General features: G+C 44.4%; 1 protein-coding gene across 1 annotated transcript in view; it reads left to right on the top strand.

Annotated features, from left to right (window-relative positions):
- The first annotated feature begins 1,002 nt into the window (after positions 1 to 1,002).
- RIN2 (Ras and Rab interactor 2) overlaps positions 1,003 to 27,899 on the top strand; it is a 42,082-nt gene continuing 15,185 nt past the window's right edge. Inside the window, exons 1-7 of the mRNA XM_010079723.1 lie at positions 1,003 to 1,074; positions 10,010 to 10,104; positions 15,929 to 16,121; positions 16,797 to 16,908; positions 19,370 to 19,442; positions 21,713 to 21,804; positions 24,875 to 26,026. Of these exons, the coding sequence (XP_010078025.1) occupies positions 1,018 to 1,074; positions 10,010 to 10,104; positions 15,929 to 16,121; positions 16,797 to 16,908; positions 19,370 to 19,442; positions 21,713 to 21,804; positions 24,875 to 26,026 (1,774 nt within the window). The 5' untranslated portion in view covers positions 1,003 to 1,017. The remainder of the gene's footprint in view (positions 1,075 to 10,009; positions 10,105 to 15,928; positions 16,122 to 16,796; positions 16,909 to 19,369; positions 19,443 to 21,712; positions 21,805 to 24,874; positions 26,027 to 27,899) is intronic.

Genomic DNA, 27,899 nt, shown 5'->3' with positions numbered 1-27,899 from the left:
TCAAGAGCTGTGCCCCTGCCTCAGTCCAGGATGTTCTGCACCTGCAGTGTTTGCTGTTTAGGTAGCTGGAGCTTCCAACATAACTGCCTGCTACATGTGTAAACGTGTGGGCGAGGAAGAGTTCGGCTGTCTAAACACAATTGTAATCTCACTGTTAAAAATCCGAGAAGCACTTTTTAGCCGTGGAGCTTGGCTCCTGTTCCGTTCAGAGGTTTGTTCACAGATGACCAGCGTGAGCTGGTGGAGGCTTTAGAGGAGCTCTGCTAGCCCGCTGGGGATCACCTCCACGGTATTTCTCGTTGTGTGCGTATGTTCTAGTTATGTGTTATCATGTTCTTCTGGGTGTTAAACCGTTCGTTCAGTTTACCTCATAGTGGAAATTGCAGCTTCTGCATCTTCAGTTCCTCACGTGGATGTGACTCCCAGAAGGCTTAATTGCATTTTAGGAACTTCAAGCAGGATTTTTTGGGGGGTGTTTGGGGATTGTTTGTTTTTGTGGGGTTTGGTTTACTTTGTTTTTAATTTGTGAGAATGTGTTTTCTCCCTTATGGGTGATATTTTAATTTTTTTTTTTCCCGTCCTGGTCAGCCCCATTAATACTGTAATATTTGAGAGCAGATTGTGGTGACATCTAACATTTGTTCTATTTGTACTTCAGGCTGAGGTCAAGCAAACAAACAAAGCAATTGTTATGTTTTAGCATTCTTTTTTAATGAGCACATTAAGATCTACTCACGGCTTCAGGATCAGCTGTGAAGAGAAGGGAGAAACATGGAACTCCAAGAAGCACTGTTTTTTTAAAGCAATTTATGGAAAAATAATAGACTAAAGAGATATGTGAGGACTCTGGTAGGAAATAAATGGCACCGTGTCGTTGACAGAAAGAGTTTTGGCAGGAGGCTTGTTGTGACTGTTTCTGTGGCTTAGAAAGGAATTTCCTACAGACTGGACTAACCGTTAAAAAAATGTCTCTGCTTTTAGGAGTTCGAGGCATACAGTGGAGCCTTCCTGGGGAAGATGTCGTCTTTGACAATGAAAGCCCATTGTCTGGACAAAAGAGGAAGTTTCTTTAAGGTAAATGGGATATTTATACAGAACATAAAGCAGAGGGTTTTATGTGAATCAAGTGCTGCAGAATGTGCAGTACAGTCTGTGATATGTGGCAAGCCTTTTCTGTAAAACGGGAAGCACTTCACTGAGCATCTCTTTTTACAGATGGTATTCCTGGTTTGTTTACTGCCCAGTGGTTTCATATGTATTTTGTTTACCTGCACACGGAATAGGATATTTGGTGTACAACAGTTTATGGCTTGCTTTGCCCCTAATGCTGAGAACATAAGCTTTATTAGGCACAGGCATAAAATTATTGCAGCTTTCATAAACTGGATTTGTGTAGCTTAAAGTTGCGGTACAGGTTTATGATTTCCCTTATTGGACTGAAAAATTGGTTTCATTTCCTTGTCTATTTTAAGAAAAATTGGTGGGAGCTCCTTGTTTGTGTGTAATCTGAACACTCACAAAAATTCCGTCTTTCTGTTCTCAATGTGTATTTCGGTCCTTTTTGGGTTTGTGTGTTTCTGCTTTGTTTGTAGGTTTTGTTTGGTTGTTTTTTTAAAGCCTAAGTGCATCTTGTTTGAAATCAACAAGAAGCCGGTGCTTAGCTCACTGCCATAATCTCAAAAATCCATCAAAGCAGATGTTGATGTCTTGGGGTGCCTACACACTTTAAAGGAGTGTAATGCCTCCTTCCCTTCAGATACTCAGCCCAGCTTCCTGGGTGATACAGGCACTGAAAGCCAGTAGTTCTTTTCTGGCATGGACATGCTTGGAGAAAGCAGAAATAATTCCATTTACTGTTTCTGTGTGCTGGGGGCTCTTTTGATATGTCATGTGGCTTATAGCACACCCAATACTGCATATCCCAGTGAGAAATATGCTTTGGGTGAGAGCCCTTCTGTCTCCCCCCAATTCCATCCCGTCACTAGAGCTGATGCGCAGCAATGTACGGGAGGGGCTGGGAAGGCGGGATGCAGCGTACGCTCTCCTGATGCCCTGGGGAGCACGGGCATGGGCAGGGGCTGCTCCGGACCTGGGGGTGCTCGGAGCTGCAGGGGGGCAGAGCCTTTAGCTGAAGTGCATTTTTCCCTGAGCATGGATGTCTGATTTTTGTCCCACTAGCCTCATTACAGCTGGAAAATGGGACCTTGAGAACTGCACGGGGAAGGATGTACTGCAGAACGGCTGCCTGCAGACGTTGGGTTTTGTGCATCGTCTGTGATCATCTTCACTTTTGCGTAGTTAGAAATCACTTCTGTCTCTGGGAACTTCTGTCAAGGATTAAACTTCATTACTTAATTTTGCTTTTTCCCAATTTTTCCTGCAGAGCTGACTTGTATGATTGGCCCCAGATTTGCTCAGCAGTGGTAGCTTAGTTCAGGTGTGAACAATCACACTGCAAAAGTAAGGATGGGTCACCATCACTCTTCTGCCTCCTGCTCTGTGTGGGGTTTGTTACGGCTTTGCGGGGATCAGTCAGAGGGCTTTCGGGGCTGTAGTGAGCTTACTGTTTTCTAGGGGAATGTGGCAACATGTTTTGGTCTCTTTGTATGACAGAGACTTTGTGCAGTGGAGAGACGTTGAAGGACTGTCATCTTTCAGGCTGGCATCACAAAAAGCAGAAGTGCAGTAGGAGTTGTCAGTACTGTTTTCAAAAGATGATTGAATCCCATTACCTGTGTTTTATTTATGTGTAACGGGGGAGGTCTGGAGGCAGTACTGAAGTTCATTGTAGAGAATGCTGTAGTTAACATTCTCTTCCAGAAAAAAAGGATTAGTTGATCTGAAATGTAGTTAACAAATGTAGTACCACTGAGTACAGCTGGGAACACCATGTATTCTGGAGAGCAGGACAGGGAGAGCGGTGTCCAGGCAGTGCTGCTGTGTTGGAAGTATGCTGACCTGTCCTACCGCTGGCCAGGGAGATATGGGTGTTTTTCTGATGTGAGGAAGAGAGTCAACTGTCCCGTAAACCAGCTTGGGATGAGTGTTAAATAAAGTTGAACTTGTGTGTTTTGCACTTGAATTTTGCTGTTTATACATTGCCGGGGTTGCAGTGGCTTGCCAGGCATGGCTTTGCTCTAAGGAGCAATCAAAATTTACAGGTACTTCTGAGCACTGAGTTAACTTACCTTGATCGCTTCCTTCAGAGAGTATTCATTGCCTGCTGCAGCTTCTTCCAGTGAAAGACACTAATATGTGTTGCCATCTCAGCCTATGTTAAGAAAAAGCATCCTGCTTTTCTTCCTCAGTGCTGCGGTGAATGCGAGGGACCAGCTGCAGCTCTGGGCAGCGGCAGCAGCTGCGCTGTTGCTGTTCCCATTCCCTCCGCTCCTCTGGGACGGAAATGCCGTCTGCTGCTGCCCGAGTCTGCCCCAGTGCTCGGGGGTGTTCTAGCCGATGAGAAATACACTCATGGTAGGCCAGGGGTGAAGGGGAACCAGGCGGGCAGCGGGCAGTGCCTTTAGCACAGGAGAGCTGTAACGGCTGCTGGCGCAGGGTGTGGGGACAGCTTCTGTGCTGGGTAGGACTGTTGTAGTGACACACGGACACCTGGAAGTATTTGTGTCCTGTGTTGCATGTTTTTGTTATCTTAAGGCAATCTTGCCAGGCCAGTCTCCAGGAGGCAGACAGTCAGCACCGCAGTGACAGTGACAGCGTGTTTTCCTCTCCCAGAGCTTCGTGGAGTCAGCAACAAACAGGGTGTGCTGGGGACAGGACCTGCTTCTCGGTTTTGCAACACACTTGTGTTACGTCTTAGATCTCATAAGCACAAACATTAACCTTGTTTGATGGTGGTCCACAGCCATGTAGGGAGAATGGTGGTATTTGCAATTCTTTCAGGGAACTGTCTCAGTTATGAGGAGTATTCCTAGGTTGTTGCTTACCTGTGTGCTGAAGGAATCACAATGTCAGGGGGACTGTAAGTGAGTGCACGTGTCATTTTCTGCAGTCTGTTGGGATCTCCTGTGTAGGTAGTTCCTGTGTGGACAATAGATGCTGAAATAGTGGTTTTGTGTGCCTCCTGTTCATGATGTCATGGCTGTAGTCCGTCAAAACGATGAGGAGTGTGCTTGGGCAATCTGAAGACACCGGACTCTTATGGCCATGAGAAACGTTGTCAATTAAGAAACTAAGGTCGCCCTGAATTTTCCTAAGGACAGCCTGGTAGGTGAATGGTCTGAAGTACAGTGGGAACAAAAGATGCCTCGAAGCTGCCTTTCCAGACCTCTCACCATCCCTGGGAGGTTGCACTGTTGGAGCACCCTTCTGAACCCACTGCGTCAAGCTGGAGGCTGCAGGCGGTCGGTGTCTCCAGCCTCTGTGCAGCGTACCTGCAATCTGTGCGCGTGCGCTTGGGTGTACAGTGAAATTACCTTCTCTTTCTTTCCCTCCCGCACATCTGTGACATTGTCACAACCCTGTGTGCTGCAGCTGGACAGGTGAACAAAGAAAACATATAGCAGATGAGATTTTTTCGGTATACACTGTTTTATTTGCCTTGTGTTTAGCAGACCTAATAATGAAGACACAGCCTTTTACCCGTGCTGACCTGCACGTCAGAGCGTGCTCACAGATGCACAGACTGTCTAGTGTACGTCTGCATGTGGCTCTTGTGTTGTGCTTGGTGCTTTGCAGTTGCCCGAGAAACCTTTAGCACGCTGGCATGCAGTTTCACAGGGCATTTAAATCCTCATAAAGAGTACCTTGCTGTTCTCAGCAACATTTAAGAGAAAATTCACTGACAAATACCAATGGGAAATTCCAGCTTTACTTTTCTTTCTGGTTCTTCAGTAGTTCCCATTGCTGTAGCTTCCAACCGTCTCCTTAGTTTTTTCACGTTCATGCTTCTGACTGTTAGTACACTGGGAAAACAGCATTGTCCCCATTTTACAAAGAGCAAAGGTCTGTAGTTTTATAGACTAAGTTCTCCAGAGTCTTTATACCTTAGAATTGATGAAAGCTCAGAGGCAGAAAGTAGTAGAAATGAAGCAAAGATGGAGTTTGGCGTGGGTAATTCTGGGACTGGATAGCTTGCCAGTGGTAACAGAGGGAGTCTGTAGTAAAGCAAGGAACTAAATATATGTCTCTGACAAACATCCTTTCTACTGAACGACCTTTCTTCTCATCAAAATGTTCCAATCTTCATTGAACTGGCATCAGAGGTTTTACACCACTGCAGCTTTTCTGTCCCAAAATCAAACATCAGGTGAAACTTCATTGCTTACTGATGAATGAGACACTGAGTAATGTTAGCGGTCTTGGGAATTCCTAGCTCACTGTGCAAAATAACCAGAAATTGCTGCCACGTATCAAAATATTTAACTGTATTCAGGCGTTTGGACACATGCAGAAATAGCATTCCTCGTTTGGCTTGTCTCTGGCGCTTCGCCACCTCGTCACACAGGGTGCTCTTTGAGGGTTGCTACGCTCTGCTTATCAAAACAGGAAGGAAAAGCTGTGATGCCAAAGAGGATGCAGGTCTCCAGAAAGGATGAAAAATGAGCTGCTGGAAGGAAGGGGAGGTGGTGAGTGCTGAGGCTCGTTTGTCCAGTCTGATCCTGATCCTTGCTGTCTTCAGCCCGCATTCCCTTGATGGATTAGAAGGACTGATCTTCTGTTTTCCTCTTTAGCTGTTGTAAATCTCAGGGCTTGGGAACATTCTGCATTGGTCACCGTGGCTGACTTTTTCAGTGCACGCTCAGAAGGATGGCAGTTTCGTTAATTCTCTGTACAGGCTTATTTACGTTTCAACACAAAACCCAGGAATTCAATTTCCATGCAGTGATGGATGAATGATTTTTCTAAAAATGTCCTGAAATAGACATCAAGTCAAAGCCACCTGTCTTCCTCTTGGGACTGGGAAACTGAGTAAGAAACTGGAAAATGAGTAAGAATACCCATAGCTGTGCTGGGCTTCCAAGACAGGGAGCGGTCTGTGCCCGATCCTGGGCACGTGCTCTCCCTGGTGCACAGCAGTGACGCGACCGTGGACGGAGCAGCTTCGGAAAGGCGACTGCAGCTCCTTGGGAGCGTGTTGCTTCTAGCGAGCACACTTGCTGTGATTTTTGCTGCTTAAATGATGTGCTGAAAGATGTAAAATATAAAAAAGGAATATGTGAGTTCTGGTGGGAGAGTGCTGGGGAGCTGAGTTCTGTTTGTGATGGGTATGCAGGAATTACACTGTCACCCCTGCCGGCTTCTGAAAGCCGAGAACAGAGCTGCTGCAGCAAGGAAAGGCTGAGTGCTGCCTTACTGCAGCGGATGGGAGGTCAGGAGATCTGAAAATACTGGAAACTTCATGGTAGACCGAGAACGAATTCAACTTTACTCACTGAGCTGCTGGAGAGACTGGGAGGATTTCATCTGAGAAACCTCCTGTTTGGAGGCTAATGGAAGGTGTAAGCCTAGTGCCCCGTGCGGCTGGGAAGAGAAGGATATTGCCTGAGTTTAAGTCAGTCTTCTTCTCAGTCTAAAAGTTCAATTTCCTGGCACCAAGGTCAGTTAAAATTTGCAAGTCTTCTCTTTGCATACTTGAAAAAGAGGCTGAGTTGAAACACGTTGCTCCTGAAGGGAGGACAGAAAATACAGGGTAGGGGAGTGGTGAGATGTGTGCCAGGACACGTAGGTGAAGGTGTGAAGGGTGAGGTAGTAAAAAAGTGGACAGAAGACTGTGCTGAGCAATTACGAGCTATTTTAAGGAACTGAAATTAAAAATCCTCAGTAGAATCAGAAGGAATAAAAAGGCTACAAAAGGTGCAGAGGCGTAACAAGACTTGCGTGAGCAGCGTGTGTCTTATTGAGCAGTAACAACTTGGCAAACCTCCTAACGAATGAAGATGGGGGAAATTTAGCAGGTACTTAAAACTGAATACTTTTTGCTTCTGTTTTGACATTGGAATTTTTCTTTAATAAAGCAAGCCCCTTGGCTGTGTGTTGCCCTGTGAAGTGCCATCAGTTATGAAATGTAATTTTAGTCCAGGAAGAGGAAATACTAATTTAAGTAACTGATTATAATTAATTAAGTAATTAAACTTGGAATGGATTTTGTTCACCAAAGGTGTGCTGTCTTTTCCATATACTTGTCACACTCCTGATTTAAAAATGTCAAATTGTACACTTCTTGCTGAGCCGTGCATTTCTTTCTGAGCATACGTTTATTACTGGTTTTGACTTGTGTTTGGTACATCTTGATACAAATAACAGCAAGAAAACCATTGCATCAGTATTGTAGAATGCCGTTAGTTATTTAGAACTAACTTTAAGAAGGCACATTCATGTTTGAAACTAATTGAACAGCTTAAGAGTGATTGTTGTACCTAGAGACTGTAACGGACTGCTCGTCGGAGATTTAGGCTGAAGAGAGCTGATCCTTCCACTGCTACTGCTTAGACACAGCTTGGAAGAGAAATGCAATTTTTCTGTCTTTTCACCTTGTATCAGCTTCTCTGTTTTGAATTAGTTGACTATTGAACTGAGTTAGTGGATCTCGCGCTCTCTCTCTCTCTCTCTCTGTACTTTAGAGGTACAGAAGGATTGCTGTTGAAAAGATTGTCTGAGCACATCAGCTGTAGTTTGGGTTTGTAGCCAAAGACTTTCAATCAATTGCTTTCTTTTTCTTTAAAATGTGAACAGCAATCCATGTGATTAAGAAATTCATTTAAATTTCATTCTTTTAATGGTTGACGGGAAATCTTGGCATGGCTTGTCATAGTTTCAGATGTTATTTTTAGCTATTTTTCTTTTCACTATCCTGGGAGTTGTTTCTTGGACCATCACATGCATATGCCTGCTCTGAACACAGTGCATGACAGGGGTGTGCTGCTTCTTATTCCCTGGGGAGGCTGATAGTTGTTGTTTTCATTACCAAGTGTCAGCTCAAAGGCATGTTTCCTGCTACCGAGTGGATGGCTGGAAGACTGGAGTGGTCTGAATTCCAGAGGCGTCCTGGTTGGATTGCAGAGTTCTGATCCAGTAACTGGCTGGTTTGAGATGCCTAAACCAGGATGTAGATCCTCTGTTCTGAGGTCAGCACAAACAGCCCCAGACCCTGGGCTGTTCCTGGGGTGGTGGAGCCACAGGGCACGATTTCACGTTGGGGCTGGCGGGATCCAGGGATGGTGAGAGGGGCAGGCGAGCTCCCAGCCCAGCGCTGTCTTCGGGTTCCTGGTGTCTGCTCAGGGGCTGGTCTGACCCCCTCAGAGATTAGGGTCAGGTCATTAAGCCAGCAGAAAACTAACCAAAGTACAAAGTGGAAAATGTTGCAGCCTTTTAGTGAGTGGAATGCACCATGTGCTCTGCAGGTGCAGGCAGCCGTGTCCGGGCTGGAGCCGGCGCTCGCTGAGCACCCGGGCACAGCTTCCCTCTGCAGTGATGCCGCTGCCCGCAGCCGCGGTCCGACGCACGTGAGGACGCAATGGCTTTCTAGTGGGGCTCCTTGGACAGCAGTGGCACGTGCATTTTTCACCGTGTAAAGCCGGTGTGGGGGCTGGATTTGCCCCGTGTACAGAGGGAGGAATGACTTGACCTGTGCCTGGCCGGGTGCTCAGTGGATCTTTCCCAGAGGTGCTGCTCCCCACAGGCGCTGAGTGCTGCAGCGAGGATGGTCCGTCGGGACGACACAGGTTCCTCCTGCTCTTTCTCGTGGTGAGGAGGCCATTGCTCAGCTCTCGCCGCAGTGACTCGCGGCGTTTGAGAGTCAGCGGGTGGAAGATCTTTGTAAACTGTAGTGCTGGTGGTACAGTGTGGCTGGGAGCTCTGAGCTCGGCAGAAAGAAGCCTGTGGTATGGATGTGGCGGGTGGTAGTTCATTCTCACCTAAGGTGTACTTAATGGAGCTGGCCTGTTGTAAGCAGAGTCTGAAACTTCTTTTGAATTGTTCAGAATAATGCTGCACAGCAAAGGAGGGTCTCAATTTCTGAGGTCGAGGAAAACTGCCAGCAAAACATTGCTGGCTGCAGTTCTTTGGGAACCCTGCTGAGCTGCGGTACCCAACACCCCTGGGACTCTGGGTCTCGTCTCCTGGGCGACTGCAGAGACTGTTCTCACCTGGACTGGAAAGCTCTTTGTACTTCGTCTGATGGGGTTTGTGTGTGTTTGCTCCGAGGTGCTGGGGTGGTGTGGAGGAGAGGGCATCTCCGCAAACCTGCTCGTTGGGCTTCCCCACGGGCAGGAGAGAGGGAGCGCTGGCGGGGTCTGTGTGCGGTGTGGTGCGGCGTGTCAAGCCAACTCGATGCAGTTGCTGCAAAGAACATCCAAGATGGCGTGCCTTGCACACTTTGTAGTTGGTTTCTGCTCAACAAAATGTTTCCCAGACATCTGGATAGCAAATGCTGTATTTCTCAGGATACAGCCCTGGTGCTAATCTCGCCTGCTTTAAAGTGAGCTCTTGCCCGTGTGTCCAGATTCAGGATTGTGTTCCACCTGAGCTGAAGTGTTACAAGGCAGTTCTCTTTTAATTGAGTTGTTCTGTTCAAGGGCAGTCCAGGACCTGTTGTGAAAAGCAGATGCCCGTTTCCTTCTTGCCTCGTTACTTTTCATCCACCACAATATTGTAATGCTGGTTTAGTGTCCCTGCTGAAAAAACACTTGCAGATGGAACTCTTCTAATTATATTTTTTCTTTTTATTTGAGAGAGTAAGTGCTACAAACAGTCAGATCATTTAGTTCTTTTAAGCTGTTGTATAATATGTTGAGGCTGCAGATTTAATATATTTAAATAAAAAAGGTAGCCAACCTGAAAGGTTTTGTGCTGGCACAAAACAGGAATTAGTCTTCCTCCACGAATGATTATAAGTGGCCCCAACCCATACTTTTTCCTTTGCAAGGGGAAGTCCAAATAGGTTGCTATTTAAAAAAATAAGTTTGTAATCTCTGGTGACTAAATTTGCCCAGGCTTCTTTTCCACGCCTCTTCCACTCACTTGACGTCATATTATTTTTGTCCCTTTCTAGCTCATTGACACAATTGCCTCAGAAATCGGAGAACTGAAACAGGAGATGGTGCAGACAGATCTCACAGTGGAAGATGAATCTGCTGATTTGCGAAGGTGATTAAAATGTTTATTTTCATTGTTCCTGGAGGTGTACCATGACAGGAATGTTTTCTTCAGGGGTGGCTTATGTCCTAGCAGTTTCCATCCTAGCAACACGGGGTGTAGATAATCTTGCTCTTAGTTCAAGGAACTTGCCTTTGTGCCAGAGGAGTGCCCAGAGATTCAGTTGTTGTGCGTATTTGCCTTAGTATCTTCTAAAAGCAACTGAACTTCACTTGTGCTTCCTTGTTGCAAACATTGGATACTGATGAAGGTCTAAAGCAGGAAACTACTCGTGTTATTCCCATTGTCTGTGGCCATGGGCTCTGCTTTCACGCTGTAAAGACTAACAATGTCCATTGCTTTAAGTGTCTCTGTGAAGATTCAACATGCAATAACACGATTTATTTGTGTTCTCGGGTTATGAAGTAAAATATTGACTGTTAGGAACTGATGCTTTTATGGTTTATGTGTTTAAGTTCATTTATATGTATCTTGCACGTTAAAAAAATCATTAAGTAGATGGGGGCATTTCGTTAACCTTGAAATGATTAGAGATTCATATTACAGTGCAGATAAAAGTTCTGGCTTTTTAAAACAGATCATGCCACGTAGCTGTGGACTGTGGAAATTTGTAGTGTTAAACTTGTACCTTGAAGTGCGCATAGTGGGACTCCAGCATTTTGGCTTTGTGTTTCATCGGTAATGTCTGTTAAATTGACATCTGGAGGATACCCAGTATTTTAATCATGGTGTTAACAAGAGGACATATTTCTGTACTTACTGTTGAAATGTTTGGTGCAGGAGGAAAGCAACTGATGCAGGCGTTCTGTTTGATCTGCCTGCGCAGTCTGGGCCAGCTCTGGAGCGGGTGGGCTTTGTTCTTCAAGGCAGAGAATGAATGAAGCGGATAATAGTGTCTTATTTAGAATTACAGACATATTTTTTAGCTTTTTTTTTTCTTTCTGTAAATACTTCTGAAATGTGGTGAAACTTACTACAATGTATGTTTAAATTATTTAAATAAAACATTGAACAGCACCTTTGTTGCCCAAGTGGTGAAGAACACAAGACGGCAGAACTAATTAAAGTCCTTGGCTATGCCCCTGGTTGCACATTATTCAAGTTTTAAAGCTTCTGAAAGCACAGTTCTTTTACAGGGGCAGAAAGAATGCTTGCTCTATTTTGGTGGATTTTGCTAATTAATTTCAATGATCATTAGCTAATTTTCAGTTCAGAAAAGGCTTCTTGTGTCTTTGAATACACCATATGCATGAAAGAGTAAGATCTACAGGTTCTAAAATCTTGGTGGAAACACTTAGCTGGAAATAGTTAATTTTACAGATCTCCCCATTTTATAGATACAGGGGATTTTTTTACTGATTTTTTTTTTCCTTTAACAGTTTTTAAAAAAACTTAATTCATTAATTTTGAGTGCAAAATATGTTTCGATTAAAATATGTAAGTAAAGCTAACATAAAAAAAGTAAATAATGCAATTTCCATGACTAGTTAACGGAATTCAATTTCATATTGAAATAACAGCCATCCAATAAAAAAGAAAACTAATTATTTTCTGTCACTTTTAAGATGATAAATGTAAAATTTGAAATCTGAGTAAATGAATTAAGGTCAATTTTTTATGCATAATTCTGAACTGCACAGTTCTGTGTAAGGAAGAAGTATCAATTATATGCATATAAATGATATATGGTATAAATTATATAATCAGTTGTGCGCTGATATCTTTTGTTCACATCGAACTACAGAGCAAGATTACAGTAAGTTCAGCTAAGGTTTTCCAGAGTTCTTATTTAAAGTAGACTCCCCGCAAGGATGTGTTTACTATAATAACTATTTCTTGGCAGTTAATTTAAAACCTTGTAGTTAATGAGGTTTCTTTTGTTATTGTGTGTGTGCTGTTCAGAAGTTGGTATCTCGATGGGGCACTTGGATTTGCATCTAGAGGAATCTGAGCTGAAAGGAATGTCTGATTTTCCTTGCTCGGCTTTCACCGCAGCATATATCCGCGTGCACCCAGAACCGTGTTAGAAAGGCAGCACTTGCAAGAGCTCTCGGCTGTGGTCAGAAGAATTAGGTCCATGAAGTCGCATGTCTGCAGCTTCGGTGTTGAGGTGTGGGGGTTTGGTTGGTTGGTTTTGTTTTTCTGGGAGTTCTGCGGTGACTTTCAGATTCATACTCCTCCCTGCAGTTGTATTTCGGACTTGTCTCCCCTTTTTACATCCATGGCCCAAGTAACACTGAGAATGATTCAAGTAACCGGCCCTACAGCTTTGGCTTCTCAGCATGTCAAAGCCGCCAAAAACGGGTTTGTAAAAATGGGTTTTACGCGGGTGCTCTGTCACCCATTCCAGTATTCTGTGGTGCCTGGTGCCTGGACTTTCTCCCGGCGCAGACGCGCATCTCAGCAATGCGGACGAGTGGAGCTGTCAAAAAAGGGTGCCAGTGGGACAAATTTCTGGCCCACGCTGTGCGGGTGACTCTGACGAGGTAGCGGGGAGCTCTGCGTGCTGCAGCCGCCCGGGCCCGCCTGGGATGGGGAGCACGCGTGGCCTGTCTGGCCACGTCCAAATGGCCTTTTTGGAGGCACTCGGTCTCCTCGGGGCCAGGGACCCGTGTTTTTTGGTCTTTGTGAGTGGCGGTGAGGGGAAAGGCTCGCTGCTGTCCCTCTGCAGGGAGGGCTGCAAGGCCCAGCGTTCCCGGAGCGTCCGGTGCCAGCGAATGACCCAGGGACACTTGGCTGGCGGTGGCAGCCGCTGCGGCGTGCTCCCTACCTGCCCCGTTACCGTCACACAAACAAGGGCAGAACTTTGCTCCCTCTCTCATGTTTTGCACTGGACAGCCCTCACGCCTTCTGCATTTTCTCACAGCAGTTATTAACTTCAGTGGAGTCGTTGTCTGTGTCTTGCACAGTGAATTGCTTCTGTTACCGCGGACAGTGTCCCACAACCTTTTCCCCTGCAGCTTTGTCCTGTCCTGTCAGCTGTAACGGGATGGAGAAGAAGGTGCCAGGGGAGCAGAGGTGATGCTCAGCAGGGGCTTTACACAGAGCTGTGTTTTGCAAACCTTTCCACTGTGGCAGAGTTGGCAGCAAGGCTTGTGAAGTTGTGTCACTGCGGAGATACTGAGCATCCTGCTGCTGTGGGCAAAGAGCAGACCTCTGCTCTGTGTCCCTGCCCCTAGGTACTGTGATCCTGGTGTGCAAGGACCCTAAAAACGAAGGCAAATCCAGGCATAAAATGGAGTGAGGAAACGTGGACACATTCAAGTGCAAGTGCAAGTCCAGGTTTTACCAGGTTAGAGAGAGAGGCATAGGTAGGGTTTGAGAGACCAAAAGAAAATTGCTGCAGTGAGCGGGAGGGCGGGAGCATTTGCTGCACAGATACGTGATCGAGGTTTATGTTACAGCCCTGTGGGTATGAGGGAGAGGATCATCCTGGTTACAGGCTTCAGCCTGTTCCTTGTCCTTTTTGCTGTGAGCTAAGTCTAATCAGGATGCAGCACAGCATTGTTTGTCACCGCAGTTGCCTCTGTCTGCTTCCCACACATTGGGGTTTTCACAAATCTAAGGAAATTTGCATAAATCGTGTATTTTCTTTAATTCATTGTAGGCTGTGTTGAAACTCCTCTCCCACTGCAGAGGAACCAGTGTAGTACCCCTGCGTTAAAGTAGACCATCCATGGAGGTTGATTTGTGTTTTGATTCTGAATTTAATGTGACCTAATCAGATTGTCTTTTATTGGGAGTCACTTTAAAAAACCACCACCACCGAAAAACCAAAACCAAACACCAGACAAAAAAACCCCTGAAAACCTAAAAGTAAAACCAGGAAAGAAATTTAATTGGATGAGGCTTTGAGCAGCCTGGTCTGATGGAGAGTATCCCTGCCCATGGCAGGGGGGTTGGAACTCAATGACCTTTAAGGTCCCTCCCAACTGATTCCATGTTTTGGTGAAATAAGCAAACAGAGGAGGAGGACAAAAAGGAAGGGAGAGGCACTCAGGTGATCTTGTAGTGGTAACTGATCCAGATAATGGAAGGTTTAATGATTGTGCCTTTTCTTACCTGATCATGCAGTGGAAGTTCTCTACTCCACGTGCTGTCCTTTCTAGCCCTGTCCAGTGATGCTGCCAGTTGCTGACCAAAGCTAGAAAAACAGAGTTTGGTTGTTTTTTGTTGTTTGGTCAGTGGGTTTTGTTTTGGGGTTGAGTTTTTTTTGGCAGGATTGGAGATTTTTGTTTGTTTTGAAGTGTTCAGTGCTCCTGTGCCTGTGAAGTCTCTACCCGCTTGCTCTGGGTACAGCAGCTGGCGTACTGAAAGTGGTTGATGCAGTTGATGATGCTTACAGCTTGTCCAAAACACAAAGTTCAGAAGAGCTGCAAGACAGTTTGCAGAGGGGAAATGCAGCTGCATTGCCCTCTGCCGCTCAGGGCCTCTTCTGCCATCAGAAAAGATCTGCAGGGAGAACGCAGCATCTGTGCTTGACATCCTAGTGAGTCAGATCTTGGAGCTTTTAGGGTGTTTTTGGTCTATGCACAAATATTGTAATCAGGAAGCTGTTACCACAGGAACTGTTCTGTAGTGATTTCTAGCACTGGAAGAATCACAGGATGTACTTCTAGTTCAAAAATGAGGAATTTGAACCACCAACACACATGCAATTGTATGGGGTGTTCTGTGTTATACGAATGATGGCAAAGCTTTGCATAACAAAAGGATTTCTCAAAGTATTCCATTTATTTGTCTTTTTAAACGCATAACAAGTCTCTGTAGCCTCCAAGAACTGTACTTCATCACTGCATTTAGCAGTAACTTTAGCTGCCCTGCCTCAATTAAATGTCAACCATACATGAGTTTGCCCCAGTTGCATTTAGCTTAGCCTTTATTCCTCACACGGGAGTCAATCCAGAGCCAAAGGAATTAGGAGCATAAATACTCAGTTGCTTACTTACTTCTGATCCTGGGAAGTATAGTACTAAAATGTGAGGTAAAGACCTTTCATGGCAAAGTGGCAAAAATGTAAATACTTAGAGAATTTAGAGCATGGACCATAAAAAACTGCTACCACTTAGGACGATTTCTTAATGAAGCTTTGTCTTAGGGAGGATTACTTGGGGGATTTAACCTTATTTTTCCTTTTCTTTCTCCTTTTTCTCCTGACTGAGGTCTCTGACCATGTGTTAGCAGAGGGGAACGCAGATGGATACGCAGCTGCGAAGGTGACAGAGCCAGTGGAGCAGAGACAGTAGTCTCGGGACAAGATGAAGTGATGCTAGTTTGTGGGCTTCTGTTGCGGAAATAATTCCTACAAGCAAACAGAGAAAGTTCTGGTGTTTGGTGCAGCGGTCACCAACAGGTAGTGGGTTGCTCCATTGTCAGAGTGTTGAACAGATTTTTCTGGCAAGCAGGACAGAGGAGGATCTCTGTGGGTTGCAGCTCTTGCAGTCCGTTGGGGAAGAAGAATATCTCAATTGCATAAATACCTTTGAAGAGAATTTTTTTCAAATATGAACATTTGAACAAAGAAAGGAGGTGAAATGTTCAGTCAATCATGTGTGCGTATACACCTGTATCTGAAGTCATTGTCAAATTTCAACAAGCTAACAGAAGAATGTTAAGGATTATTTTAAAGCTTGCAGTAATTTGAGGACAAATAAATGAAAGAAATCTTATGAATAAGAGAAGTTCTGTGTATACTCGGTAGGAGGAATACCAATGCAGGGTGCCAGCAGTGCCTTTAGCTTTGTGATAACTCTGCTGAACTGAGTGGTGGTTTATAGGTGATTAGCATGTATAATTATTAATTTTTTTTTCACAGACTAGTAAAGGAAATGGATCATGTCTCTCCTGAGAAAAATGATGTAAAAAGCTGTCCCCGGGACTCAGGATATGACAGCCTGTCCAACAAGCTCAGTATATTGGACAAACTGCTCCATACTCACCCTGTGTGGCTTCAGCTTGGTCTGAATGATGCTGAAGCCTTGGAAATTCTGCAGGCCCAGCCTCCTGGGGTAAGAAGTTACATTTCAATTTATTTGATGCAAGTGTTTATAAAAAGCCCAAGCAAATAAAGAAAAAACAAACAACAAAACCCAAACCAGACCAAAAAACCAAATTACAGCTTCAGAGCTGAAGCTTGCTAACCAGGGTTGTGTGTAACAGATGGATTTCCCCCATAACGAGAAAGCAATAGATAAATGGGAAATGTCAGCATTTTATCCTTCACTGGTACTTGCGTTACAGTTGTTGTGACAGAACCAGGCCCTGTCTGCCTGGGTGAGGCTGATGGCACATTTCTAATGCTGCCTCCATGCTGGCACAGCAGGATTGCATGAATGGGCTGGTGGGACACAGGAGCACTCCATCATCAGTCTCCTCCAGACTCTGAAGCTTGACTGCAAGGCTCAGGATTTGCTGTGTGTTAAACTGGAGAGCTCAGAAAAGGGCATAATGGACTTGGAGTCATGTGTCTGTGTTACGCAAGGATGAGGTGCTTTTCTGAATGCCCTGCTGACATTTTACCCAACCTGTTGGTTCTGATACAGTAATGACCTCGTAAAATTCTGAGATGTTTTATACAGCTCAGAAATCATGAAGTTGTTCTGGTTCCTTTTGTCTATATTCTGTCTCTAGTAAGGCATCTGTGATGAAGCTAAAACCATGTCCTTCTGCCTTCTCCACGACAGATATTTCTGGTTAGGAAATCTGCAAGATTGCAGAAGAAAGTCATCTCTCTGCGTCTCCCCAGTGACTGTGGGTCCTGCCTAAAAGAATTTGCAATAAAAGAAAGCACATACAGTAAGTTGGGTGTTACATACTTTTCAGCTGTTTGTCACCCTGTATGAGCCAGGAGCACTCTGCACTGGTGATGCCCAAAGTCATGCAAATACTGCCACAGGCTGCGGAGAGCTCTGCGAGTGGGTCAGGCATGTCCTCGAGAAGGGAAGATATACAGGAATGCTTAAATCTGTGATGGAATATTTCTTTTATGTACCTTGCGGAATCCAGGATTCATCGATTATTATAGGTAGCTGTCTTCATCTGTAGAAACAGTCTATAATCCTGTCTGCTCTCCATGAAATGTTCTTGTACTCAGGGGACTGTTCTTGGATGCATCTCTGCTATGAACTCACTCTGGCTTGGGTGTGATGGTTTTGTTTTGGTTTTTCTTTTAATGTAATAACTAGATGGATTTTAACCCTTTGGAACTGTTTCTGATGGGAGTTCAATGATTTTTCTTTATAAATTACAACTATATTTGTTCCCTGTTTTCTAACAGAAATGAGCAAATGTTAGAGTTACAGTCAGTTTCAAAACAATACTGCCCTCATCTCTTTAGAGGGAGTGGGTGAAAAATATGTTTGAAATACAGGAATGAAAAAGGAAGCTGCAGCTGGTGAGTGTATATGGTGCAGAAACTGCAAGTGGAGCAAATGGTTCATTTTAACAAGAAAGTAAAAACTGGGGTAAAAATTGGCAACTATTTCAGTTAAACTTCCCTGAAGCAGAAGGTCTGTAGTTAACTTCTATTTCTGTATGTAAACCGAGATAATTTTGTTGAGTTTTTTCACTTTACTGCTCCCATCAACAAGAAGTTAACTCTATGTGTCTGGTTTTGGTCCCAGTTACAAACAAGGCATGGGAAAGAGAAGAGAAAGCTGTCAGGGAGAGTGGATCTAAGCATGATCTAAGGCTGTGTTTGTAGGCTTGTTATACTAATGAATTCCCTCTCTCCTGTCTAGAAAATAAAATAATAGTATATTGTCTTTCATTAATAAAATTTTACCACAAGGGGGAAGTATCTACTGATGTTTTTACTCACCAGCCATAGCTGAGGTTTTAGTTGTAGTTGGGGATCTGAACACTCATCTTCTCTTAGCCCACCCCAGACCACCTGCATGTTACTGCCTGCGTTGGTGGTGTCTCTCTTAAAGAAATCCCTTTTTCCGGGCACATAAATGACCAGGTTGACCTGTCCTTCAGCGTGACGGCTGGATAGAAGATCAGTACGTAACTGAAGTCTTCCTCTGCTGCACATGCAGACTTCATAGTCCACAGCACTGGAACCTTAGTGTGGGGGAGCTGGCCTTACAGCGTGGAGTACTGCCAAAATTATGTCTTTGCTGCTTACTGAGAGGTGTTGCTGAAGTGTCCAAAGCTGCTGCGTGGCTTTGGGCTTTCCCCACCAAGCCTGAGGGTCTGCCTTGTTTCAGCCCAAATGTCTGAAGCGTCTGCAGCAGTGGAAGTACTCTCCTTGGGAGAGGAATTTCAGAAGCATTCTGCCGGTGAAACAGTGACGGTGTGCGCACCACGCCAGCCGGAGATTCAGCCCCAGCATCTGGCTTTTCTAACTCGGGGATGGGCTGAAGCAATCGCAGACTTCACATTCACCCCTTTGCAGAGGTTGTCCAAGGCTGCAGGAGACTGGTGTTTGTGTACTTCAGGAACCTGTCTTATGCTACCGTCATATTTCATAAAAGTTCTTCCTTCTGTTCTGGTCTCGGTCATGTCCAGCGTGAGAGATCTGGATCGTTTTCACTCTAGGACCAGCTTCCGCTTAATCTTTGTAGACACTGGGTGAGCTTTGCCGCTGAAATCAGAGCGAGTTTGATGTAACTGAGGTGGCAGTCACTTCAGTGTCGTTATTACTGTGAAGAAGTATTTCTATCAATAAGAAACAGTGATATGGAGTGGGGAAAAATTAAAGGCGTTACTCATGTCTTCCTTCCCCCATTGTGCAAGGCAATGGCACGAAGCAGAATTGTCTTGAGTTTTTTTTAAAGGGTTTTCAGGTTGAATGGTTTTCTTGATGTGAATGAAAATTTGTCATCTTCTGTTAGATCCTAACACATCCGGGGAGAAGACAAGTCAGTAAGATGGAATGCAAGAGGAGGAAATAAGAGATTTGAAATTCAATAGATTAGTACACTGGGCAAACAAAGCCTCAGTTATTGATTATTGTCTATTAGCAAAACGTTGTGCAATTCTAATCACATCTGATCTGTTTCCCAGGAATTAGACCATATGTATGGAATACAGAAACAAAGCCACCTCCACAACTATCAGTATATTATTGAAAATGCTTTTAGCAGAGACATGTACTCTTCTACACAGTTGTTTTCTCCTAACCAAACAGCAGCTGGTTTGATGGTGCAAACTTACTAATTTTATGCAAAAATCTGAGATGCATTTTATTAAGCTTTTCTGAGAAATGGTGGATAGATGTATGATTCTTTCCCTCTTGTAACTTACTTTGCAGCATTTTCGTTGGAGGGATCTGGAATAAGTTTTGCAGATTTATTCAGGCTCATTGCTTTCTACTGTATTAGCAGGTAAGATGCTGTTACGTTCTGAGTCCTATTTGATAGACTGTCTTGAAAAAAAGAGAGGCTCAAGGACTTGGTTCAGCATGATATTTATGTTGCCAATCTACAAATATTCCTGGGTGGTTTTAGAAGGTAAGGGAAGAAATAAGAGATGAGAATTGGAAGCGAATCTCTCTGTCTAATTTGGTACTGATTATTGGAAGGTGGGTAGTGTGTTACCCACCCAACTGTGAGGTGCTGCCGAGCTGAACTTGACTGTAGCTGATACCTTTTAATGCTTTCTTAACTGCTCTGTAACTCATTTAAAAGCACAATAAACTGTCTTGCAGTGTCCATTTCTTGGAATTGCTAGCAAAAAGTATTTTTGGAACATAATGGAAAAATGTCAGATCACACTATAGAATATGACAACTGAGAGATATGAATGTAGATTGTCAGCAGCAAAAATGGCCTCACCAGCTTTACAGTTCAAGTTGCCCAACTTGTTTTCCAGGTAGTATGCAGAGAAAAAATAGCTGGTGTTTTTTATCTTTTGTTTTCAGTTTGACTTTAGTTTGCTGGTGAAAACTTGCAGACTGATGCTCCATTTCTCCACAGAAGGACACAGCCAAGCTGCACATCTGTATGTTTTCTGAAGGAAGGGGGGAGAGGCAACTTTGATGGTCTTGGTCCTTTTGCTGCAACGAGGTTGACAGTTAGTGCTGACAGTGGTGGTTTCTGGTGTGCTCCCTCTGATCCCTGCTCACTAGGGATGTGCTTAGGTTGCTGTGCTTACTGTTTGTGCTTATGGTGGAGAAGCATCCAGACCCTCAAAGTGCCTACAGGGAGCATGCAGCAAATTCATGTTTCTCGGCTTTAGTTTATCCCTTTTTTTTCACTGACAGCTCCGAGTTGCTTCGCATTTGCTAAAAGTAAGCCCACAAACACACAGTAGCTTGTTGCCTTGCTGATGAGTCTCATAACCAAGAGTCTCTCTCTGCAAAGTGGCTTTAATCTTCTTATTGGTATTTCAGTCAGCCAAGCGTGAATTTAGTATCCTGATGCAGTCAGGCCTCCTGTTCAGGGAGCGCATACAAAACTGCAAACCCAGGCTCTTCACCTTTTATCATTCTGTTCCTTTGCTAGTTGCCCTTTGGGGAAGGGGAAGGAAGTGAAAAGAGTGGCGATCACAACTTAGACATGGTATTAAGGCTTTCTTAGTGCGTCTTCTTAAACACAACTTCAGCTGCAAACCCATCCACAGATACCAGTCATAAATACAGCTAGAGCTGCAAACCTGTCCAGAGGTTTCAGTAAATGAAGCTCACTCTTTGATTGTGGGTATGCTTTTGGGAGCAGATGGTTATTTCCCCCTTCAGTGAAGAAACATCCAGAGTGTTTCTGTTTGCCTGATGTTGAAGTGGCAGCATCAGCCCAGCATCCTTGTCCTCTTCAGGCAGCGGTCTTGGTTTGCTGGGGGTGCACGAGGAACATGTATAGGCTTCTTAGGGAAGAAGATAGGTAGCGACTGTGAGAAAGAGAGAATACGATTTGGTAAATCACAGTAAAACCAGGAGGATTTCCTAAAACCAGAGGGAATTTCTTGCAATAGATACCCAGTCAGTGTGTATGAGGAGTCAAGGTTGCCTGTCTTTGTACTGAGTTTGTGATGGTGTTCTAGACTCTAGAGTGTCTGTGGTACCATGCTGAAACTGTCTTTTCAAGTACTTTTTAGCTAGTGTATCACTTGTGTGTATGCTTGATTTGAATTTGAGTGGCATTCCAGGATCTTGTTTTTTCAACAACTTAACATACAACATAGAGAATATTTATGTGATAAAAGCCCACCATCTGTCTGTGCTAAAACAGATGGCTGGCTTGTTCACAGCCTTAAAAAAAAAATATGCTGACACCAGTTGTATGTAGGATTCCTGTGCTCCGTTTGTTCTCATTTACTGTTAATTATATATGTTCTTCTACTGCAGATTTTGCAGTTTAGCTTGCACTTCTGTTTGAGGGTGTATCAGTACCAATGGAGCCAGCAAGAGGTATAGTATTGGATGATGGCAGTAGTTATACAATGTACATACAGTTAAGTAATTTTGTCCTTTAAAATCTCTGTCTAAAAGCTTTTTACACTGGTTTTGGCTTTTGTTGTTCATGTATTCATGCATATCCCTTTGTAAACATCTATTGAACTTCTAATATGCAGTGAAGAGAAACCACATATGAGAATAAATTATAAAGACTATAGATGCTGTTGTGAAAACCATAATTGTTTTTCTCTTCGACAACAGGGATGTCCTTCCGTTCACCCTGAAGTTGCCTCATGCTATTGCTGCAGCAAAGACAGAGGCTGAACTTGAAGAGATTGCTCAGCTTGGACTGAGTAAGTAGTTTTCTGGATAGATGTCATTTCATGTAGCATTGCTACATGAAATTGAAGAAATAGTCTGCGTCAGTAAGTGGTTCATATTGATCAGGGTGATACAGATTTCATTTAGAAAAGCAGCTTCTCTTGTTGGGAAGGCCAAACCTTGTACTTGCCAAATGGTGACCTTGGTGCTCTTCCTTCCTTCTCTGTGTTCTGTGATATTTTTGTTAGTGCTGTTTTCTTCCTTCCTTCTTTTGTACCCTCTCTGGGCAGCCCTTGGGCACAGCAAGTTTTATAATCCCTAGACAGGTTTGATGTAATTTCTCCTCCAAGGGCCAATGTTGGCTGCAGGATCACATAGCAGGCCCTAGCTTGATAATTTGCTGGAGCTGCCAGGAGAGTGTAGGAACTGAGGTTCACAGTTAATAAAACTTCTGTTCAGATTGATGTGTGATCTTAGAATGGTGATTTTTGAGATCAGTGTCTCAGTGCAGTAGCATATTAATAAGAGGAGGAATGTATGCGTAGGATCTGCAGAATGTATCTGTGTGCATCAGTTTGGTGAAATTTTTAAAATAACAAAAGAAGATGCAAAGAGACGTCCTTGCATCTCTTGACTGCTGCGGCCAAATACAGGCTCATTGTTAAGCATACCTTGGGCTTGCAGGAGACGCAAAGCCTGGTGGGATTTGAAATGTGGGCTCCACCCAGATAAATGGTTGAGCAACTCCTGCAAAATGCTGAATGGCCTCATTTCCTTTTGCAGGAAGGGAGGGTTGACTGTCAGCAGTCTTTGTCCCAGTGGGTTTTTGAATCATCTTTGATTTAGAAGGAGATCCTCACTAAATCAGAGTGTTAGCATGAGCCTCTCTGTAACTGTTTGGTGCGACTTTGCAGCAAAGCCATATACAAGGAAGTATTGCACTGCTTTGCATTTTGTTCTGCTGCAGTAGCAATGCAATTAAGGGATTCTAGAGAGCAGAAAAATTACTTTTGCACTGCTTATTTGCAAGTTTAGGTAATTAGATGAAAGTATGGATTTTCACGGGAATAGAGGCACACATGGAACCATTGCTAAAGTGAATGTCTGGACAGAAAAAAAAAAAAGGCTAAAAGGTCTGGTTGGGATACAGTGTAGTGAAGACCGTGTCCCAGTGACACCTGGAAGCTTTCAGGTAACATTAGGTGAGTTTCTCCATAGGAGATGATACTGTGGTGTTGAGCAAGCTCTCCAGACCAACGCCACTGTCTTTGTCCTCAGTTCCTGAGAGCACCACGGCCTGCTTGCTAAAGAGTTAGTCTTGCTCTTGGGCAGTCTCTGTCTGCATTGTGGGTGTTGTTTCTTTAAGCTAATATGTTTGAAATCAGAGGAGGAGACACTGATGGATCGGTGTCTAACTGTGCGGTTGCTGTATTTAGGATCAATTACCTACTGTACAACAGATTAAAATCGCAGTTTCTGTGAGCAAAAACCAGACAACAAAGTTGAGATTTTAATGGAGTTTTAGGTCCACATGCAAAAGAGCACACCAGGAAGTCAGCCCTTCAATGCTGTGGACCTAAGACATGCCCAAAAATGGCCAATGGCCCTTCCTGTTAAGTGTGAGCTTCCCTTAAGGAACACGTAGGCGCCCTGATCTGAACGCAGAGGGTGTAGCTTCTGTCAGAGCTCTGTTATGCCGTAGGCTCAGAGGAGGAACTGCAAAAGGCAGGTCAACAGCGTGTGGCCCAGCAAACCACATCAGTAAGAGCTGGTGGTAAAGGTGTCGAGGCTGTTGCCAACCTGTAGGGTTTCACGTGCTGAACGTAGAATTCCCTGTCTTGCTTGTGTTTCACCTGCAGCAGTACTTACATCATGCGTGTTTGCAGCAGCCCACATGCCAGGCACACTGGCCAGTCTGCTGAGGGATCTGCAGGCAGGATGTGAAGTCACAGAGCTAGAAAAAGCCAGCAGCATTGCATGACTATGTAGAGAAATATATCTGTCCCTATGCCTGTTCTCTGGCAGTGGCTGGTCACCAGTGGCCGTTTCCTGTTTTCTGCCCTGTGGGCAAGGCAGCTGTTGGGCATGGACCCTGCTGCAGAGTGCTCAGTGTTCACACAGGTGGGCCCAGGTGTCATTGCTCAATAGCTCAAATGAGGCACCTGGACACTACAGGAAAAGGGGCCGTGTCAAGATGGGCAAATTTTAGCAAAACCCTCCTCCTCTGGTATTTCTCTCTTATTTCACTCCGATTTGCTGTCCTCAGGGGCTTGTCTGGCTTCAATCTTTGTACTTCTAGGAGATGATGGGCTTTACCATTGACTCAGTTTCACAAACATGCTGACACTTTGCTGGGACAAGTGCGGACTCTGCAGCTGGAACTTGCTGGTTTAGCACAGGTTTTCCACACTGCTGGCGTGGGACTGCACATTTGGTCTATTTATGTGCTGCCAAGTGTCTAAAATCTCAGGCAAACTGTGTCACCATTGCAAAGGCAGGGCTGTAGGCCAGTGCTCTTAAAGAGATGTGAGCATTTCGTCTGCATAGCTAAAGAGGATGTGTGCACCCATTACAGCAGAATGTGAGCTGTCTTTTCATGTGTAGCTTCAATTGTTCACTATCAAAAGAAACCAAACCAAAATTTTTGTTGAGTTGCTGTAAGTGGCCACCAGCTGGAGTAAATCAGCTTAACTGTTGTCTTTAATGCTTATTCATACCAGCAGAGAATCTAGGCTTATTTCTCCTGAGCAAGATGCTAGTGAGTAGTTTATGTTCATTTCAGTCTCAAGTTGGTAAGAATTACTGTGTTACAGTCTCCATTCCTTTCTTTGATTCTCAGTTTATTTTTAAGCTTAGTTCAGTGGGCTGATTTGAAGCTACTCATTGGTCATGGTATTTATAAATGAGTAAGAGCAGCCCCAGGAGTATAGCATTGTAGTTATGTCTGGCGGTGCTCACTCAGAATCTTTTTTTTCCCTTGGAATTAATAAAAGCTTATCTAAATTTCTTAATACCTGAAACTGATGACGTTGAGCTGAATGTTCTGAAAGCTACCTGCATGCAGTTTTGCACTCTTATGTTAACGCAAATGATGATTTTCAGACTTTTGGAGCTCCCTGGCTAATAGCAACCCCTGGGATCCTTCGCCTTCCCATAGGCCTGTGCCTTTGGACGGTGCTTGTAAAGACTCGCGCCAGCTCTGCCTTATAAATGGAGTGCATTCTATACGAACCAGAACGCCTTTGGAGCTGGAGTGCAGCCAGACCAACGGAGCGCTGTGTTTCATTAATCCCCTCTTCTTAAAAGTGCACAGCCAGGATGTCAGTGGAAGTCTGAAAAGGCAGAGCCCCAGAACTCAGGACGTGAATGGCACAGCGAGGCCTCGCTCCCCCCCTCCCCGGCCGCCACCTCCTTCTATTAATAGCGTCCTCACAAGTCCACAGCTTTCCAGGACTATAAAGCAGGCGTGCATGCCAGAAGCAGTTAACCATAAGAAAGAGAGAGGCTTGTATTTGCTGCAGAATAAACGAGCCCCTATTCCGCCTCCTCGGCTGAAGAAGCAGGCTGTTTGCCTGGAGGCGGAGGGCAACTCAAAGACCGCAGTGGTGAATCGACCTGTCTGCAGCTCGATGCACGTGCCCGAAGCTGCTGTCGTTCCAGGTGAAACCCTGCCTGAGCCGGCTCCAGCAGCTGCCAAAAAGACGATAGAAAACGGACCTCGGACGATAGCTGCCGGCTCTGAGTCACACATACCGTGGAATGGAGGCCGGCAGAGACTGAGCGACATGAGCATTTCCACCTCTTCATCTGACTCTCTGGACTTCGATCGGAGCATGCCGCTGTTTGGATATGAGGGGGATACGAACAGCAGCCTGGAGGATTTTGAGGGGGAAAGCGACCAAGAGAGCATGGCACCCCCTTTGAAGCCCAAGAAGAAAAGAAACAGTTCGTTTGTTCTCCCCAAGATTGTGAAATCTCAGCTACGGAAAGTCAGTGGAGTTTTCAGTTCCTTCATGACTCCTGAAAAGAGGATGATTAAGAAAATTGCAGAGATGTCCCAGGACAAGCGCACTTATTTTGGGTGCCTAGTGCAGGACTATGTCAGCTTTCTCCAGGAAAACAAGGAGTGCCATGTTTCAAGCACTGATATGCTGCAAACGATTCGGCAGTTCATGACCCAAGTCAAGAACTACTTGTCCCAGAGCTCTGAACTTGATCCCCCAATCGAGTCGCTGATTCCCGAGGACCAAATAGGTAAGAAACAGTCCTGTGTTTCGGGGAAGGTGAAAATGTGTAATCTGTGTTTATAGTGATAGTCTTTGTGTCAGTTTGGAAAGGTGGGGTTGACTTTGCTAGCAGAGTTTGAGCCATTGAGTATTTGAGTCTTAAAACAACCTCACATGCACCCTCTGCCCAGTCCCCCTAGCAGTTCTGAAGCACTACACTACAAAGTTGTTAATAAAAAGTTATCCTTAACATAGCTGCAGTGTGGACTTTTTACCTGTGATTTTTAGTTTTTTTAGCTGCTGTACTGTTAACAATCCTTTATTTGCTGGCAGACTTGTATTCTTCCCTGAATTGGGCTGAAACAGTTCTCAATGCTTGGACCAAAACTGCCAATTTTAACCATACAGATTGTAGCTGTAAAACTAGAATCTCTTTGAAACCAGAGGCAGGAAAGAGCAGAGAGACGTTTCATAGCAACTTACTTTTGAAATAAATCTCATTCTTCCAAACATTCTCAATTGCTCCTAGCAAAGCTGTGCTGTCCCTATACTTGAAAGAAAATAAAAATATACGTAGGAGTTTTTAAAAACAAACAAATATGTGCAAGAGAGAGAGAGGGCTGCTAATTTTAGGTTTTCTGTCCCTTTCTGTTACATTGTATGTCTTTGTAAATGGTTGCAGATGAGCTATGTGTTTGAATATATGTTTTAAGAACAGAGGGAGACTTGTGTATCCACAAAAGTGGAATCATTGTTGCTGTGTAAAATCTCACTGCCCCTCTATCTTGCCGAGTCTGAGCAGTGTTTGTAAAAGAGTTTATAAGCCACATTTAGGAAGCAAACATCCCTCAGGGCAGAATACTTTCCTTGTGAGCTCACTTCAGTCCTAATTTGCTTGTTTTTCTCCTGTACCCCAGTGTCTCAACAGTTGGCCCAGTATGAAATTGGCAGATAGTTCTTTCTCTGGGACTAAAGGGTGATTTTATGTTGACGTTTCTGCCTGTCCTTGACTGAGAGGAAGTATTCTTGTGTAACCTCAACTTTATTTACACAAAGTCAAGCAAAAGTAACGAGCACTGCTAAAGCAAATATAACACTACAAAGAGTGTCCTCGAAACCGAGACTCAAAGATGTGTAATGTTCTCACTAGAATAATAAAGAATATTATGTGGGTGTTATGTGGAAGAAAAAATGGTGAATTGAGTAGCAGTGCAGGCTCATTTTTGCCAAGATTTCTGCAGAGTACTGGATATTTGAGAAGGAAACACAGATCTAGTTTGCTTGTTGTTTTATGAAAGCTTAGTTTGACTTGTACCTTTCATTGTGGTTAAATTGGACTGTGGGTCTCTGAAGACTGGCAAAATGCTGGCTGATTTTAAACATTTCAGGAGTTTGGAGTAGCATAAGCTATGAAATGTAGTAAATAAACTACACCGGTTTTGTTCAGCAACAGAAAGGCTGGCTTTGATCACATGACTAAATGCAATTAATTTATAAAGTGGGGTAGTTTAAACAAAGGAAGGACTTGCTTTTGAATCATCTACTCGAGCCTGTGGCTGGAGCCTGCAAGCAGCCACGGCCATCAGGAGCATCAGATGTTGCTGATCTAAGCAGGTAACTATGTGACAGCAAGATTTAGTCATCCCTATAGAGAACTTCTTATGGAGTGGCCCTGCCTATTATCTGCAGCTTTGCCTGACTATTTCAGTATGGAATTGCAGCCCAAATTTAATTCTGTGAGCAGTCGTTTGTCCTCTCTTAGCAGTTCACACTTCGGTGATGCAGGTTTTTCTTCTCTGTGTGTTGCGGTAGGGCTGGATGTGCGCTGCTGAGAGAACGCTGCTCCTCTCTGTCCATCGTGTGCTGTTCCAGGGCTGTGGCGGGTCAGTGTTGGGGCTCAG

Source organism: Pterocles gutturalis, unplaced genomic scaffold (assembly GCF_000699245.1).
Source record: "Pterocles gutturalis isolate BGI_N339 unplaced genomic scaffold, ASM69924v1 scaffold19774, whole genome shotgun sequence".
Classification (NCBI taxonomy): domain Eukaryota; kingdom Metazoa; phylum Chordata; class Aves; order Pterocliformes; family Pteroclidae; genus Pterocles; species Pterocles gutturalis.
This window is presented reverse-complemented; position numbering and strand designations above follow the sequence as displayed.